The sequence below is a fragment of the Calliphora vicina genome, chromosome 1, assembly GCF_958450345.1.
Source record: "Calliphora vicina chromosome 1, idCalVici1.1, whole genome shotgun sequence".
Lineage (NCBI taxonomy): Eukaryota > Metazoa > Arthropoda > Insecta > Diptera > Calliphoridae > Calliphora > Calliphora vicina.
In genome coordinates this window covers 139391315-139410063 of record NC_088780.1, presented here as the reverse complement: position 1 = coordinate 139410063, position 18749 = coordinate 139391315, and the positions used below count along the sequence as shown (strand labels likewise).

At 29.3% G+C, this 18749-nt stretch overlaps 1 protein-coding gene across 1 annotated transcript; it reads left to right on the top strand.

Annotated features, from left to right (window-relative positions):
• Positions 1–12183: 12183 nt before the first annotated feature.
• LOC135957961 (uncharacterized) lies at positions 12184–15396 on the top strand. The gene is made up of 2 exons (XM_065508813.1): positions 12184–12585; positions 14827–15396. Exons 1-2 carry the CDS (start codon positions 12459–12461, stop codon positions 15237–15239), a joined length of 540 nt encoding a protein of 179 aa, XP_065364885.1. The 5' UTR covers positions 12184–12458; the 3' UTR covers positions 15240–15396.
• The last annotated feature ends 3353 nt before the right edge of the window (positions 15397–18749 follow it).

The following is an 18749-nucleotide window of genomic DNA, read 5'->3' as shown; positions in this document are numbered from 1 at the left end:
CTTTAACATATTTGAAAAAAATAACATTTCTCCATCAATAAAACAAAAATTATGGGGATACCATAAAGTTAAGAAGATATGCCCAAATCTACAAGTCTCTAAAAATTATTTTATTTTTGATTTTTCATGGAGAAAAAAAATGTAGACCCACTTTCCCTCAAGCTGTTTAATAAAATGAAAAGTGGGAGTGTCTTGTTTCGATTTAAAAAAAATAGTTTTCGGAAGTTTTCGGAACAGGATGAAAACTTAAAATTTTTTGTCGAATAATAAACGAAATATCAAAAAAATTCTTATCTATGTATGGGTTTCGTGGGCGGTGGGCGTGACCGATTTTATTGAAACTCCGCATGCGTTCTTCTTTTGTTACAAAAAATATATGTACCACATTTCTAGACTTTTACTTGGATAGGAACAATTTTATGCGAAAAAATCTATTTGGATTGTATGGGCAAAATCGACCACGCCTTTGATAAAATTTCATTTTTTAGTTTGGTCCATATAAATCTCGGCGCCAAATTTCAGCGCTCTACGACCACTCCTTATAATTTTTGCCAAAAAATGTATGAAGTCATCCCTCTGTATGATAGCCTGGACTGCATGTAACAAATTGGCGTCAAAGTCCCAAGAACAAAGTGCCCTGCAGTCTCGAAGTTCTGCTTTGGAGATCTTGAAAAAAGTGAAGCAGTTTTGATATTCTTTGTTCTTAATATTACCGAATATCTTGGATGACTTAATTGAGATATTGGTCTTAAATTATATAGCTCAATGACAGGTTGGTCTTGATTCGACAATATAATCTCCAATGAGTGATCGACTATACTTGATTTCAGGCGCATACAGAACTAGCATTTAAGGACGTCGAAATTATCCATAGTTGTAAGTGAAATCTGCGAAAATATATTGATATTGAACTTCCAAGAATTTTAACCCCTTATAATGGAAATTTGTTGGCACGTTTTAAAATTAAACGTATATAATAACAATACAGAACCATTCATTACACATCTATGAATTTAATTTCATTCAACATTGCATTTAAATGTCTCTGTTCCAATTGTATTTGGCAGTTAGTGTATTATCTATACTATTTTATTTCCTTAAATATACACATGTGTGAAATGTTGACCTTCAATATTTTGTGGCTGTTTTAGAGAAAACATAAGTAAATAAAAAAATCCACCTATCACCTAAAAACACAATATTGATTTAAAAAATCCACATCATCCAAACTGTCGTTATTTTAGCATCTACAAATGAAATTAATACAATTGAGTTTTAGTTAGACATCAATGATGATATCACTAGGTATTGCTCCACATTCATGAATATTTTCTTTAGCAAATTCTCCTCCTGCTGCTGCGGCTGAAACTAAATAAAACTAACATTTGTGGTTTTTTGTTAATTGCTGTGTGAAAATGGATGCCAACACAGACGTGTGAATGCAAATTCAAATGTGAAAGGCAGTGGAAAATGATTGACAGTCACAGTCACTGCCATGCCAGTTTTTGATAAACAACAATAACAAAATGTAATTTAGTGAATTTTATTGTTATTGTACCAGTATCTAGTAGAGTAAATAGTTGTTTATTTTAAAACTTATTTGCGCATGCAGTCAATAATCAAGGATAATTTGATTGTATGAGTAATGTTGCATTGGCTGTGCACACTGCCAAATAAAGAGAAAGATTGGATGATAATATGATACATGGTTGTTAGAAGTTTTATTGTTTTAGATACATACATACATATGTACGAGTTTATGATCATTGTAAAAGTACAATGTCATTACAATAAATCGATTTTAATGAGATACGTTTGGATTGTTTTTGTGTAACTTTACTAAGTTCGTTAAAAAAGTAGGATGTCTCAATGTCGCACGAAAAAAAAATAGTTTAATAAAAATTAACCATGGTTAAGAAGAGGTGAATTTTTTTTTATAATAACTGTTCAAAATTTTTCCAGATTTTTTTAAATAAAGAACTTTTAAGTAACAAAAAATTTATAAAAAATTATTGTTTCAAATGCTTTACTGGGTTAAAAATTATGTAAAATATTATATATGTATATCGATGAAATCATTAAATTTCGATAAAAATATTCAAGACTGAACATAGTAGCTTAAAGATAATCCTCACAAACATCACCTATTATGTAGGGTTTGATTCGAGCTTTTATTAAAATTGCTGAGAATCGATACTCGATAATTTATTTTAATAAAGTTTTTTCCAATTTTTTTTTTATTTTTAAAAAAAAATTATGACAAAAAATTTTTTTTGGTTAAAAATATTTTTCCCGATTTTGACCAATTGTAGGTCAAACTAACTATATATAGCCTTATATACACCGTAGCAAAGGACTCTATCATTCGATATCCATATTGTCTATATTAATAACTTAGTAATCCAGATATAGATCAAAAATAGGCCAAAAAATCGAGGTTATCCCGGTTTTTTCCGTATATCTCAGCCATTTGTGGGTCGATTTTGGCGATTTAAATAGCAACCGAGTCGGAAGAATTCCCCATATATTGATGTATGAATCATATATGTAAGTTATTTGGGGGCTACGGAAAGTTGATTTCAACATCGACTTCGCTATATATCGACCACTTAGCGCCAAATTATCGTAAGCGACAAAACACAAATTTTACAGGAGAAGGTTTTTTTTGATTATTTTGAAATTTATACATAGAATTAAAAATGTTATGATGCGATATGATATAATTTCGTTCAAGCTATTTGTCTATTTTTCAAAAATATTTATAACTTTTTCGAATTGAAATAAAATTTTTATTTATGAATAGTTTTTAATAAAATTTCACAGTTATGTAGATTTTTCTATTTAAAATGGAAAAATAAAAACGAATTTTGAAATTTATTATCAATAATCCCACAATTCCCAAAAAAGTGTTGAAAAATTCCAAAAATGGTCATTTTTAGTTTTTTGGCTATAATATCCATACCAGGGTCGGGGTTATCGGGACCTTTTACAAAATAATTAGAAACATATTTAGCCACCTATAATCGGTTACTATATTTTAATATCGGATACGCGATTTGAGAATTTTTGGCCTAAAATTTTATTTTACATAAAAATAGGTGGTTTTTGAAAGGACCTGGTCCCCTCGGTAACAACAATTTTGAAATTGGTTTTCCTTTAAAATATTTTATGAAGACTAAGCTTTCAGAAAGTAGAAATTCCTTATACATCCTCTTAGAAATGTTTTGCGATAACTTAAAAAGAAAAAAAGATATATTTTCCCAAAAAAATAGCGAGAAATTGCTTTTTAAAATTTTTTTAAATTCGAATACATATAACATTGGACTTAGTCATCATTTTTAAACAGTATGCTTTGTTAGTCCAATAAAGGAAAATTGGGGAGAATCGGGAAATATTTGGATACGCTGTTATCAAAAAACTGGAGTAGGGTGGGTAAAAATGTTGGAAATTTAATTTTCAAATGCAAATATCTCTTAAGCTATAATAGATAATTGATAGCTACTAGGAGGTTTTTTGAAGTGCTCGATGAGAAGATTCTACATGAATAATGTTTTTGAAATCGGAACCAAAAGCAAGAAATAATATCGTTTTAAAAATGTAACATACCCGAGGTGTCCTACTTTGAGGGCCCTTGGTGGGCCCATGAGCTCCACGTTCAAAACTTAGACTCGACAACACTTCTTCTTTGCACACGTGAAATTTCATTCAAACCAATCTAACCATTTAGAAGTTACAGATTTATTTCCCTCTTTGTTTTCTACACCACTGTGTGTCGCTTACGATAAAATTTGTTTACTGTAAAATATAAACATTGACTTACGATAAAATCTTACCCTCTATATTTTTGATGTTATTAACAATTTTGATATTCTGAGAACGCTAAAACATCAGTCGGTCCATAAAATTTTAATTTCTGCAATAAAACAAAAATTTTAAAAATTTCGCTTACGATAATTTGGCGCTAAGGGCTCGATATGTACTTTGTGGGGTCGCAAATGAAAAATGTAGAAATTACAAACGGAATGATAAACTTGTACATACAGTGAGCCGCAAAAGTGAGTATACACCAAAAATTATTGGATATTTTTTAAGATAATGAAAATTCTAAAATTTATCCATGATTAAAATTTTAAAATTTTGGTTTGATAGAGATTGGCTTGAATAATATCTTTGGTTGTGAAAAATATAGATTTAAGTCGGACTATAATGATTTTCATGATCTTAAAAAATCAAAAAATTCGCTGCTGTTTACTCACTTTTGAGGCTCACTGTATATACCCTTGTCATTCGTGGTGAAAAAAACAACTAATCTGAACTTTCAAAAAAATAGCAAAAGATTTGAAGGTTCATCGTCACACTGTTTAAAATTATTGAAAGAGAAAGAAAACAAGGTCCAACAGATATTGGTAAAAAGAAATCGAACAATTCTTTTTTTTTAAAAAAAAAAGAGAAGTAACACTCAGACAATTAATATACCTATATATAAATGTGTTACTTTCTTTGGAAAGGGGATAGAGTGTAGAAGAAAAGGTGGTGAAAGGAGGAGAAAAGCTTTTCAATTGACAACTCAGCAATTGCGCGTTATGTTTATTATTAGTGCAGTTTGCTGCGCCTCTGGTGGTGAGATGGCGCACTAATCAAGCCAACAACCTTTATTTAATTATTTTACTTCGGTGGCGTTTTAGTGTTATACCACAGAAGGAGGACGTTGTGATAAATATTAGTTACTAGCTGAATGCCCAGCTCCGCCAGGTAACTATTTACTAATGTTAGTTCTTCAAGTTTCTCAAAAAAATTTCTCTTGTGAAGAAAAATGAGAAGTGAAAAGGAGGCATATTAAAAATTAAAATTTTCGAATTTTTGTTTTTTTTTCTTTACAAACTATCTCCTGAAAAGTTCGAATCGAATACAAACAAGTAAGAGTACTATATTCGGCCGTGCCGAATCTTAAATACCCTCCACCCTAATATGATGGTATAACAACTGAAATAATATAACAATTGTTAGTAAGACTAATTTTTCCTTTTTAACCTCAAGTGAATAAACAGAGTATAAAAAAAGAAAATCTTGTGTAGAACAACATTTTCTGTAGAAAATCTTGTGTAGTACAACATTTTCTGTAGAAAATCTTGTGAAGAACAACATTTTCTGTAGAAAATCGTGTGTAGAACAACATTTTCTGTAGAAAATCTTGTATAGAACAACATTTTCTGTAGAAAATCTTGTATAGAACAACATTTTCTGTAGAAAATCTTGTATAGAACAACATTTTCTGTAGAAAATCTTGTATAGAACAACATTTTCTGTAGAAAATCTTGTATAGAACAACATTTTCTGTAGAAAATCTTGTATAGAACAACATTTTCTGTAGAAAATCTTGTACAGAACAACATTTTCTGTAGAAAATCTTGTATAGAACAACATTTTCTGTAGAAAATCTTGTGTAGAACAACATTTGCTGTAGAAAATCTTGTGTAGAACAACATTTGCTGTAGAAAATCTTGTGTAGAACAACATTTGCTGTAGAAAATCTTGTGTAGAACAACATTTTCTATAGAAAATCTTGTGTAGAACAACATTTTCTATAGAAAATCTTGTGTAGAACAACATTTTCTATAGAAAATCTTGTGTAGAACAATATTTTCTATAGAAAATCTTGTGTAGAACAATATTTTCTATAGAAAATCTTGTGTAGAACAATATTTTCTATAGAAAATCTTGTGTAGAACAATATTTTCTATAGAAAATCTTGTGTAGAACAATATTTTCTATAGAAAATCTTGTGTAGAACAATATTTTCTATAGAAAATCTTGTGTAGAACAATATTTTCTATAGAAAATCTTGTGTAGAACAACATTTGCTGTAGAAAATCTTGTGTAGAACAACATTTTCTATAGAAAATATTGTGTAGAACAACATTTTCTATAGAAAATCTTGTGTAGAACAACATTTTCTATAGAAAATCTTGTGTAGAACAACATTTTCTATAGAAAATCTTGTGTAGAACAATATTTTCTATAGAAAATCTTGTGTAGAACAATATTTTCTATAGAAAATCTTGTGTAGAACAATATTTTCTATAGAAAATCTTGTGTAGAACAACATTTTCTATAGAAAATCTTGTGTAGAACAATATTTTCTATAGAAAATCTTGTGTAGAACAATATTTTCTATAGAAAATCTTGTGTAGAACAACATTTTCTATAGAAAATCTTGTGTAGAACAACATTTTCTATAGAAAATCTTGTGTAGAACAACATTTTCTATAGAAAATCTTGTGTAGAACAACATTTTCTATAGAAAATCTTGTGTAGAACAACATTTTCCATAGAAAATCTTGTGTAGAACAACATTTTCTATAGAAAACCTTGTGTAGAACAACACTTTCTATAGAAAACCTTGTGTAGAACAACATTTTCTATAGAAAATCTTGTGTAGAACAACATTTTCTATAGAAAATCTTGTGTAGAACAACATTTTCTATAGAAAATCTTGTGTAGAACAACATTTTCTATAGAAAATCTTGTGTAGAACAACATTTTCTATAGAAAATCTTGTGTAGAACAACATTTTCTATAGAAAATCTTGTGTAGAACAACATTTTCTATAGAAAATCTTGTGTAGAACAACATTTTCTATAGAAAATCTTGTCTATAACAATATTTTCTATAGAAAATCTTGTCTATAACAATATTTTCTATAGAAAATCTTGTCTATAACAATATTTTCTATAGAAAATCTTGTCTATAACAATATTTTCTATAGAAAATCTTGTCTATAACAATATTTTCTATAGAAAATCTTGTCTATAACAATATTTTCTATAGAAAATCTTGTCTATAACAATATTTTCTATAGAAAATCTTGTCTATAACAATATTTTCTATAGAAAATCTTGTCTATAACAATATTTTCTATAGAAAATCTTGTCTATAACAATATTTTCTATAGAAAATCTTGTCTATAACAATATTTTCTATAGAAAATCTTGTCTATAACAATATTTTCTATAGAAAATCTTGTCTATAACAATATTTTCTATAGAAAATCTTGTCTATAACAATATTTTCTATAGAAAATCTTGTCTATAACAATATTTTCTATAGAAAATCTTGTCTATAACAATATTTTCTATAGAAAATCTTGTCTATAACAATATTTTCTATAGAAAATCTTGTCTATAACAATATTTTCTATAGAAAATCTTGTCTATAACAATATTTTCTATAGAAAATCTTGTCTATAACAATATTTTCTATAGAAAATCTTGTCTATAACAATATTTTCTATAGAAAATCTTGTCTATAACAATATTTTCTATAGAAAATCTTGTCTATAACAATATTTTCTATAGAAAATCTTGTCTATAACAATATTTTCTATAGAAAATCTTGTCTATAACAATATTTTCTATAGAAAATCTTGTCTATAACAATATTTTCTATAGAAAATCTTGTCTATAACAATATTTTCTATAGAAAATCTTGTCTATAACAATATTTTCTATAGAAAATCTTGTCTATAACAATATTTTCTATAGAAAATCTTGTCTATAACAATATTTTCTATAGAAAATCTTGTCTATAACAATATTTTCTATAGAAAATCTTGTCTATAACAATATTTTCTATAGAAAATCTTGTGTATGACGATATTTTCTATAGAAAATCTTGTGTAGAACAACATTTTCTATAGAAAATCTTGTGTATGACAATATTTTCTGTAGAAAATCTTGTGTATAACAATATTTTCTGTAGAAAATCTTGTGTATAACAATATTTTCTGTAGAAAATCTTGTGTATAACAATATTTTCTGTAGAAAATCTTGTCTATAACAATATTTTCTATCGAAAATCTTGTGTAGAGCAATATTTTCTATAGAAAATATTTTGTGTAGAAAATCTTGAGTATAACAATATTTGCTATAGAAAATCTTGAGTATGACGATAATTTCTATAGAAAATCTTGTATAGAACAATATTTTCTATAGAAAATCTTGAGTATCTTGTGTATGACGATTTTTTCTATAGAAAATCTAGTGTAGGACAACATTTTCTATAGAAAATCTAGTGTAGGACAACATTTTCTATAGAAAATCTTGTGTAGAACAATATTTTCTATAGAAAATCTTGTGTAGAACAATATTTTCTATAGAAAATCTTGTGTAGAACAATGTTTTCTATAGAAAATCTTGTGTAGAACAATATTTTCTATAGAAAATCTTGTGTAGAACAATATTTTCTATAGAAAATCTTGTGTAGAACAATATTTTTTATAGAGAATCTTGTGTAGAACAATATTTTCTATAGAAAATCTTGTGTAGAACAATATTTTCTATAGAAAATCTTGTGTAGAACAATATTTTCTATAGAAAATCTTGTGTAGAACAATATTTTCTATAGAAAATCTTGTGTAGAACAATATTTTCTATAGAAAATCTTGTGTAGAACAATATTTTCTATAGAAAATCTTGTGTAGAACAATATTTTCTATAGCAAATCTTGCGTAGAACAATATTTTCTATAGCAAGTCTTGCGTAGACCAATATTTTCTATAAACAATCTTGTGTATAACAATATTTGCTGTAGAAAATCTTAAGTATAACGATATTTTCTGTTGAAAATCTTGAGTGTAACATTTTTCTATAGAAAATAAAATAATTTTCTATAGAAAATCTTGTGTATAACTATATTTTTTGGACATGTTGTGTATAACAGTATTTTCTATAGAAAATCGTATGAAAAACAGCATTTTCTTTAAAAATCTTGTCTATTATAACAGCATTTTCTATAGAAAATCTCGTATTCAACAGCACTTTCTATAGACAATTTTGTGATAACAGACGACTGTTTACAACATAAAGCTACAGTAATATTAAAATTTTAAGTACTCTGGTGATGAAGAAAGTAATTTTTTAATACTATTTTAATACGGAACAAAAATATAATTTTCCATCCCTGTATATAAGATTAAAAGTAAATCTTAAAATAGGAGAACACATATGGAACCGTAACAGCAAATCAAATATAGAATCGTTTACATAATCTGTTGAAATTTCATAAAATTTTATAGAAATTGCAAACGGAATGACAAATTTACATATACATATGTATATAGCCATGCCACTTATGATGAAGGGTATTAAAAGAATTAAACACAACAATCGAACAAAAAGCTTTTTCTGAAATGTTTGTTATTTACTTTCATGTTTAAAAACGGCTAAAAAAATAGAATAACAATATGGGAGTCAAGGCGAATTGTTTAGACAAGTGAACTGTCAATTCACTTGTGATTGTTGTGGCGAAAAATACAACAAACCCAAAAGCAAAAACAACAACAGGCAACTTTGACAGTTCGACTATCTTTTAACAAAAACAAAGTACCTGTTGTTTTTGTACATGTTGTAGTTCTGTCGTCACCTTCTATAGATTCGCCTTGCTGGGAGTGGTTGCGTTGCTCAATTATTTGTTGACAATAGCAACAAACAACAACAAAAATGAAATAAGCGCAAAAGCAACGTGCTCAAACAACGTGGTTGTTGTTTTTGTACAATATGTGTTCTGTGCAGTGTTACCATATGTTAAGTTTTCCCTTTTTAGCAAGGTTTTTGAGACGCAAAAAGTTTTATTTTTAAAAAAATATTTTTTTTGGAATATTGATATCAATAAGTTGAACCGATGATTTCAAAATGATAGTCCCCAAATTCATTCACGAAATGGGGAGATTGATTTGAATATATTGAAAGTGTCTCCAGCACCAAATTCACATAAATTATCTCATATATGTACGAATTGGGTTTTGTAATTTTAGTATGTACTAAGAAATAAAAAGTTTTCTTCAAAAAACATATAGCAACACTGGTTCTGTGTACGCGTGAGAGAGTTGCTCTTTTGAGAACACATTATAAAAAGCTCTCTCTCAATGCGAATTTATATACTAGCTGGTGTTGATAGCACAGCTGATTAATGCTGTTTGAGCTGTCAATTATCCTGTGATTGTTGCGGCGAATGCTACAACAAACGTAAAAGTAACACAAACAACAGGCAAACTTTGACAGCTTAAACCACATAAACAAAAACAAATTGCAAGTTGTTTTTGTAAATGTTATACTTGTTGTAGAATCGACACCACCTGGTATATAAATTCGCATTGCTGAAGATTGACAAAAAAACACATACATACATACATACAAATAAAGATTTGTTTGTTATTATACATATATTTGCATGACGTCATGGAAAACAATAACAAATTACATTGTGTTTTGGTTTTTTTGGTTATATCTCAGCCCAGGTCCAACTTACTATGGACTTATATACGTCGATGCAAAGGTCTCTGAAATATCTATCATTAGATATCCATATTGTCTATATTAATGACTTAGTAATCCAGATATAGGTCAAAAATAGGTAAAAAATCGAGGTTGTCCTGGTTTTTTCCTTATATCTCAGCCATTTGTGGACCGATTTTCTCGATTTTAAATAGCAACCGAGCCGGAAGAATTCCGGAGATATTGATATATGAATCATGTATGTATGTTATTTGGGGGCTTCGGAAAGTTGATTTCAACACACAGACGGACAGACGGACAGACGGACATGGCTATATCGATTCCGCTATCTATAACGATCCAGAATATATATACTTTATGGGGTCGCAAATGAAAAATGTGGAAATTACAAACGGAATGACAAACTTATATATACCCTTGCCACTCATGGTGAAGGGTATAAAAAAATCAGCAAAATCGCTCCAGCCGTTCTCACGTGATGACATTACATACATGGACCATTTAATTTTTATATAATCTAATGTATATAGATTAATTAATCTATGTATATAGATTAGTAAACTAATAATTATTATAAACTGATGTTGTTGATTGGCTGCGAATCGAACCCAGGCCACAAATACCATATCATACTTAATGATCAAACGCGCTAACCAATTAAGCCACAGCACCCACTAAGAGAACCGAATACTTCTATCAGAAAAGCAGCTCGTAAAGTTAAATGCTCTGATTCTGTGCGCTTCAAAATGCTTTAAAGAACTTAGAAGCAAAAGAACGAGCGAAAAAATTGAGGAAAATTTTAAAAAAATAAATAAACCTGTTGTGTGATAAGTTTCATTTATGTACTGATGGATAAAATTCCCCAAGAAGTTTCTTGTTTATCAAGTCATTTGCAGTTATGGCAAAATAAGTCAATCATTTGTAACATAAGGCACGATAAACCCATAAATATATATTAGGGAGTGTCTACAAAAACGATTTTTACCTTTCCTAAAACAGCATAGATTGCCATCACATTTCTGGCCCGATTTGGTATTCAAACAATAGTGTCAAGTTTGTACCACGGGAGTCAAATCTACCCAACTGCCCAGAACTTCAGCCTGTGGAAAGGTAAAAAAACAAGTAAATCACACAGGAAAGGTATCCCAGGACATGTCCGATTTTAAGCATAAGTGGACCAACTCGTCCAAAAGGTTAACGGAAGCAACTATAGAATTTTTAATGGGAGGATTCCTGATCTCTTATATGGCTCTTCTACCATAATTTTACGATGCAATAAATATTTTATGTAAATTGGGCGTTTTTAGGATTTTGGGCTACGTCCTCATTTCAATACGGTAATGTACCTATCAATTCCCACTTGTATTTGTGATATTTGTGCACAATAATCAGGCTGCCCATTCTTAGGTATTGTTCCGATTCTATGGTTTTACTTTAGGGGGTGAATTATTAGGCATACTTTCAGGCGCTATCAAATAATTACTGTTTCTTATCATATTTGTATCAGCAGCTGTCAATGACAAATTTTCTTTCATAAAAAAAGCGGGGGACAATGAACGAGAGCGATTACTTGGTTTGGCGCTCAAATACAAGCTGTCATCAACTCTTGTTTACTTTACATTCACAGACACATACATACATATGAAGAATATTCTCTATTTATTTTTTAGGACGTGTGATCTATATTTGTAGAGATAAAGAAAAACAAGCACCAGAAAGAAAAAAAAAATTTAATTCGCGCTATATATTATGATTTATATTTAATCAATACGTTTATTTCTATTTATTTTGTTTATTTAAATATTATTTCGCGTACATTCACGTTAAATATTTTTTTATATGTATTATATTTGTACACGTCAGTATAGCTACATGAAAGTAAACTATTGTATAAAATTCTTAACGCAAACAAATTTAATTTATTGTAGTTGAACCAAAACAACAAACTTCCAATAAAGACTAAACATGTTGCCGCTCTTCTTAGTGCATCACAGCAGTGTTAACAAGTGCATCTAAAGCCCAACTAAATAAAAATAGATGTAATTTTTTATGCAACATGATATAACAAAGCAACAGCAGAAAAATCAACAACAACAGCAATTTATCCACAAAGAACTGATACAATATTTATAAAATAATTATTGGAAAGATTAAACAAGGGGAAAAATGCATCAGGTACTAAGTTATGAAACAGCAGTACGTGCCAATAATGTGTCCGAATATCGGAAATATGTCACTAAACGGACCTGCATAATTTTGGTGGTAACAATTGGATTTTTTACGCTGATATCGGGTGAGTAGAGTTACATATAAAGTGATTTTTTAAGTATTTTGCTAAATTAAAAGCTTTAAATTATTTTTGATTTTATAATAACAATAAAAATAGCCAAGATAGGTTTTTTCGCACTATTTTTAAATATGTGATAAAAGATCTTATTACTTACTTAAAAATTGGATCTTCCATCCAGAACTACCCGGGTCAGACTCGGCCAAACATTGTAAATAACCCAAAAGTGAAATATATTTTTTGACAAACACGTTAGAATCGCATGTTTCACTTTGAATACTTTTAAACAAAAAAAATTAAGTTTGCAATTTCAATATTTAGATTTTTTTGCTTTGATATGTACTCAGGGGATGAAGTGTATTGAAACTAGAAAAATAATATATGAGAGGAAGGATAGATGGTGTAGTGTTTGTGAACATTCAGATATCGCGAACAAACAAACCTACTCTCAGCATTGTAGTATCGACAGAACAGTGAAACACAACCTACATTGCGATAGATGTTGCAATGAGTCAATCGATATCCTACTATCACCGATAAGTAGCTTCGCACTCTCCTCAACACAGACAAGAAACTACAAAATGTACCGGTACCTCTGTTCAAGCTTAAAATCGTCCAACGAGATCGCCTCTAACAACTCGTATAAAGCTTGATATAAATCTAATGAATTTATTATTATAATACTCGATAAAAGTGCAGCATTTGAGACTCTACCGAACACCTTGTAAATATTTTTGTTTCCTCCTAAACAGTGAATGAAACGACGATAAAAAGGCTTGCAAATCTGGGACACTCTTTGGGAGTGTCCCAGATTTGCCTGGCTTTCGACGCATCGCAAGTAAATTATTGGACTCTTTAGGAAGTGAAGAATTAATTTCTATTGGATGATAATTTTTAGGGCCATTTACACCAGCTCACTTGTGTCCATGGATTAGTCCCTTTATGATACCCTTAAATTTCATGTTCCGATCCCTCAAATCTGGTCCCTCAAATGTCGGTGTTCGATTCGGTGCTGAAACAACCCGATGGATTAATAAACGAATCCATCCTCGTAATATCATCCCTCGATAGATCCGCAAGGTCATGCAGAAAAAGTCCCCATCAATCATTGTACCGCCCTTTGGATGGCCGAAAACTCAGACTGAATTGCTCTACATTGATCATGAAGATTAACACAAACCACCTTCCGAAATCGGGGAACATAAAAGCCTCCACCCATCCCAGGCGCAGACTTGGAACTGTGTGTGGATATAGTTATCCCTCAAATGATGTGACCCGCCAACAATCGATTCAAAAGAGGTAATCCCAGACCACCATACCCCGACAGTTCATCATAACAAACTAAGTTAGCTATAAAATATTACGTAAAGCACCAGTGATCATTAGTGCAGAAATTCACAGAATTCTTTCGATCATCTCGCAATAGCATGGCCCCAACCGCCATGTCGATGAACCATTTCGCGTTCCTTGACGTATCCGCACATCGACACATGAAGTTCTCACCATTTTGCGTAGCATTTTTGTTATAACGCCAGGTTCTGAAAGCTTTCTCTCTGCATCTGATCGTAATTGTGCACGTCTAAAATAGTACATAGTACATAGTTTTAAACGAAATTAACTGAAATCTTCTTTTTTGAAGTTGCAACGAAGTTGCATGATAAATGCTAATTATACATACAAGTGAACCAATTTTTGAAATCGGTGTCTTCCGACATTAAAAAAAAGTCAACAAAGTTTTTAATTTTTCAAAAAAACTCAAAAATTTTATGTTTTGAGTTACAAAACATTTATTTTGATAGATATCCAACTCGCATCCACAAAGCGACCAAATAGGTCTTCAAGGAAAATATCTAAGCTTTCTTTAGAAAAAAATTCAAAAAAGTTTTTGATTTCGGAAAAAAAATATTAACAATTTTTTTATTTTTTTTTTAATTTTTTTATATTTATATATAAACAAAATTAGCTATTACTTCAATATATTTATAATATTGAAGAAATAGCTATGTATGTATCTATACTATTTGGGACACATTTTGCTAAGAACAATATGTAATAAGTTAAATTCATGAGAAGAAACACCAGTTTGGCCAAAATGTCAAATCTTGACCCCCTCTAACTCAGAGAGTTGTGTCTGAATTACATCTCGATCGGAAGACATCGATTCCAAAAATTGGTTCACTTGACATGAAATCCCCCACTAAATACAAGTAAAACTAATTAACAAAATTTTCACACATATCTTTTCAGGTTATTTACTGGGAAATTTCGTGTCGGAACGCAAAAATCACATACGCATGCTGCTGTCAAAAAAGCCCATTAGTTCTCCGCCAGATGATAAAACATCACATACAATCGATATCTCAAGTACCGATTACATGAATCTACAAGAACTACACGCCTATCAAAAGACCAAAACTAAACTCTTAGCATCCGCTCAAGCGCTTAGTAAGCTACTGCAGCGTGATGAAAGTTATCGCTCAACCTCTTTGAATACGGAAATTTTCAACAAGTACATATCGTGCACCCAAGACGTACCACCCAATACGAAAATCGAAACCAGCCAATTTATTGAACAACTGGTTGACAACACATCGGCCAGACAAAGAGATTGCATGCGAATAATACAAGTCATAATTGAAAATAATTTAATAACGACTTAAGCAGATAAATGATATTATTTTTTATACCTCTCTTAGAAATTAGTAGCAGTGTTCACGGTCTCAAGTATTAGACTGCAGTCTACAGTAAATTTTTAAAATATTTTTTTTATCCAAAATGTTTTCGTGAATAAAAATCGTTTGTGCTTCAGATCGTAAAGGACTCTCTAGAATATTTTGTATGTATGAAATTTTAATCTTGAAACAAAAATAAATAATTCCAAATTTTTTACGGAAAATCTTGTTATAGAATGTATGAATATTTACTAAATTCAATGATGTAATATATGAAATTTAATACAAATTATGGTTTAGTTGTAGGTTAAATTTTTAGTTGTGTGAAATAGTGTTAAATGTTTGAAAATTCATGCTTAAAAATCCATAAAGTATTACATTTTATTGGGTATTACATTTGATAGTGGATAAAAACTGTTTTTTTAAATAATTCGGTATCTCGGGAAGTTTTTCAGCTTCGTAGGCAGAATGGGGCTATCCCCTCAAGGTTGGTCACCTCTGGTCTCACATTTTTATTATAAAATCGCCAAAACTCAATTTATGTTCCCAATGAGCTGAAATTTAAAATATAAATAGTGCTTGGGAAGGTCTACAAAAATATGTTTACATGTGTAGGTTTCATCTCTTTCAGTTCAAAAGATCTTTATATAATTTTTATGTAATCCGGAAAAGAACTAAAGCGTGGAAAATAAATTGTGGATCACTTAAAACACATTTTCTCCGTTTTAAGATTTTTGTTTTTTGAAAATAAAAAATGGGAAAAATTATAATACCAGTGATTTAAACACATTTAGGTCTAATTAGTTTTAAATTTTGTTATGATTTCTTTAACATTTAAAATTTAACATTAATACAAATGTTATATTTTTGTTCATTGAAAATTATTATTATAATTTTTTAGTTTTTAATGTAAATGACGTGCTAAAACTTTATAAAATAATAATCTTCAAGTCCAAAGGTTTTCACAAATACAAAATACTTATATAAAATGCATATATTTACTCTTCAGAAGCTCCATATACCTTGCCTCCTTTCAACAATTTTAACGTTTTTTACATAAATTGCATGCAATTTATTATCAACTAGCTGGCCCGACAGACGTTGTCCTGTCCAAGTTAAAGAAATACTTGTGTTCGATTAATGAATTTGTGAGAAAAGGGTAAAAATAGTTTAAAAGAAAAAAAACGTATTATTGAATGATAATTTTCATTCATATAAGACATAGAATAAAATATACATAGAACCGCTACTGAGAGACAAAGAACCTAAGTATGTTGTCAAAAACCTAAGTCTTGGAACAACAGAATACATGTAGTTTTTATATAAGAAATCGAATTTTGGTCTGAAAAATGAGTGATCACAGATCTAGCATTATTTGCCAAGTTATTAGCGAATTTAGATATTTTGAGTTTTTATATAAAAAATCGATTTTTGTTGAGAAATATGAGTGATCACAGATCGAGCTCCTTTTCATGATTAAACGCTTATTTACCAAGTTATTATCGATTTAAGCTATTGTGAGTTTTTATATAAGTAATCGAATTTTGGTCTGAAATATGATTGATCACAGACCGATGTATTTTGCAGATGTATTTAATAAGTGGGCTTATTAGTGGACTGGACAATTTTTATTTATGTAAAAACTTTTGCGGACTATGTATTGCGAACATTAAAAAAAATTAGTTAAATCGGTCCAGGCGTCCTGCGATTTTAGATATATCGAAAAAAAAAAATTGGCGTGGTCAATTTTTGTTTCAGTAAAAACTTAAATTTGATTACTATGATCATTTAAACAAAAAATTATCCAAATCGATGTAGCTGTTTTCCGATTTTAGATAAATCGAAAAAAGTGGGCGTGGTCAATTTTTCATTCCGTAAAAACCTAAGTTGGTCTATGAACAACATTTTAAAAAAAAATTTGTCTAAATCGGTCCGGCCGTTCTCTACTGATGCAATTACCAATGAACGACATTTGATTTTTATTTATATAGAATTATGTATTCAAACATATACAGGTAAGCCTCCATTTACGCGGTACTTTATTTACGCAAATTCGATATAACGCGAACTCAAATTAGCAACTATTTTTTCAAATACGCGACTTTTTTATACGATTTTTATATAAAGCGGATTTCTTTTTTGAAAACTTCGTTAATTTTTATGAATTTTTTGTTATGTATTTTTTCCACAATTTTCGATAAGAAATAATTTTAGTTGAGTTTTTTTACTTTACTTTTGTTCTAACTCTAGAATGGTAAACATCGCCTGTGAGGCGAAGCTATCGATTAAAATATGTGGTCTACAAATATGGCTTTAATATCTTTGAGATATTTAAAAAATTAATAGTTTTTGTTTATTTTTGTAACAAAATTTTTATTGTTTTTACAGGATACGTTATAAAATCAATAATAATAATAGAGTATTCTTGGCAATTGTTCAATCAATCAAAAACTCGATTTTGAATTTTTGTGTAGTTACGTCCGCTTTTTATTTAACTCGATTTTTAGGTCCCAATTTCTTTTTTGTTATGTGACTATTGTTTGTATTGTTTTACGCGAAATAAAAAAAATCATTGGCCCCACAAAAGCTTTTCGTTCTAAATTATAAACTCGATTTACACGATATTTTTTTGGGCCCAACAAACCGCGTAAATGGAGGCCTACCTGTACTGACTTAAATGAAAGATTGGTATAACACATTTTGCATGCAATATATGAACCCACTGTGCAATGTCAGTAATTTGTCTTTAAAATTTTGATCTAAAGGGCAATTTAGCCCGCTTCACAAAGCGTTAACTGCAAATTTTAATTTTAATCAAAAAATTTTCAAACATTTAACAAGCATAAAACATCTATACCTCGACGCATTACAAATCGATAAAAATATTTTTAGTTATTAACAATGGATTAATTTTTATTTTTTTTTTATAAAATATGCAAAATAGTTAATCGTAACAAATGAAATATTGCCCCAATTTATAATTTTAACACAAAGTCTCCCAAAAACAAATAAACAAAAAACACACTCAAATTTGAATTTGATAACGTAAAGTGTTTATGAAGATGACAGATGACGTATTATATTTAAATATTTTGTGTATAGTCTATTAAGTATATTTTTATTGGTGTGCTCAAATATTTTTATTTCTTTTTTTATATGTATATTTATGTATGTCTGTTATATTTTTAAGAAAAAATAAATGAAATTAAATAAAATATAAAGAAACAATTTTAAGAAAATATGTATGAATGTTGTTGATATGAAAACTACTAAAAAATAAAGTAAAGTAATGAAAAGATATAAGAAATATTTTTAAGAAACAGAGATAAATGAATTTAAACAATAGAATTACATTCATATTTATACATTCCATTAGGTACATGTACATGGTACTAACAAGATACACTCAGAAAAGAAAAAAAAACATAAAGTTCATTGAGTGGCATTTAATTCATTAAGGATGTCAAAAATGGGGAGAAAATGTCAAACGTGCTAAGT

Coding starts and splice junctions, on each gene's coding strand:
- LOC135957961 (XM_065508813.1), top strand. CDS start 12,459: ATGCATCAGGTACTAAGTTATGAAACAGCAGTACGTGCCAATAATGTG. Junction 12,586..14,826: donor ATTTTTTACGCTGATATCGG/GTGAGTAGAGTT, acceptor ATATCTTTTCAG/GTTATTTACTGGGAAATTTC.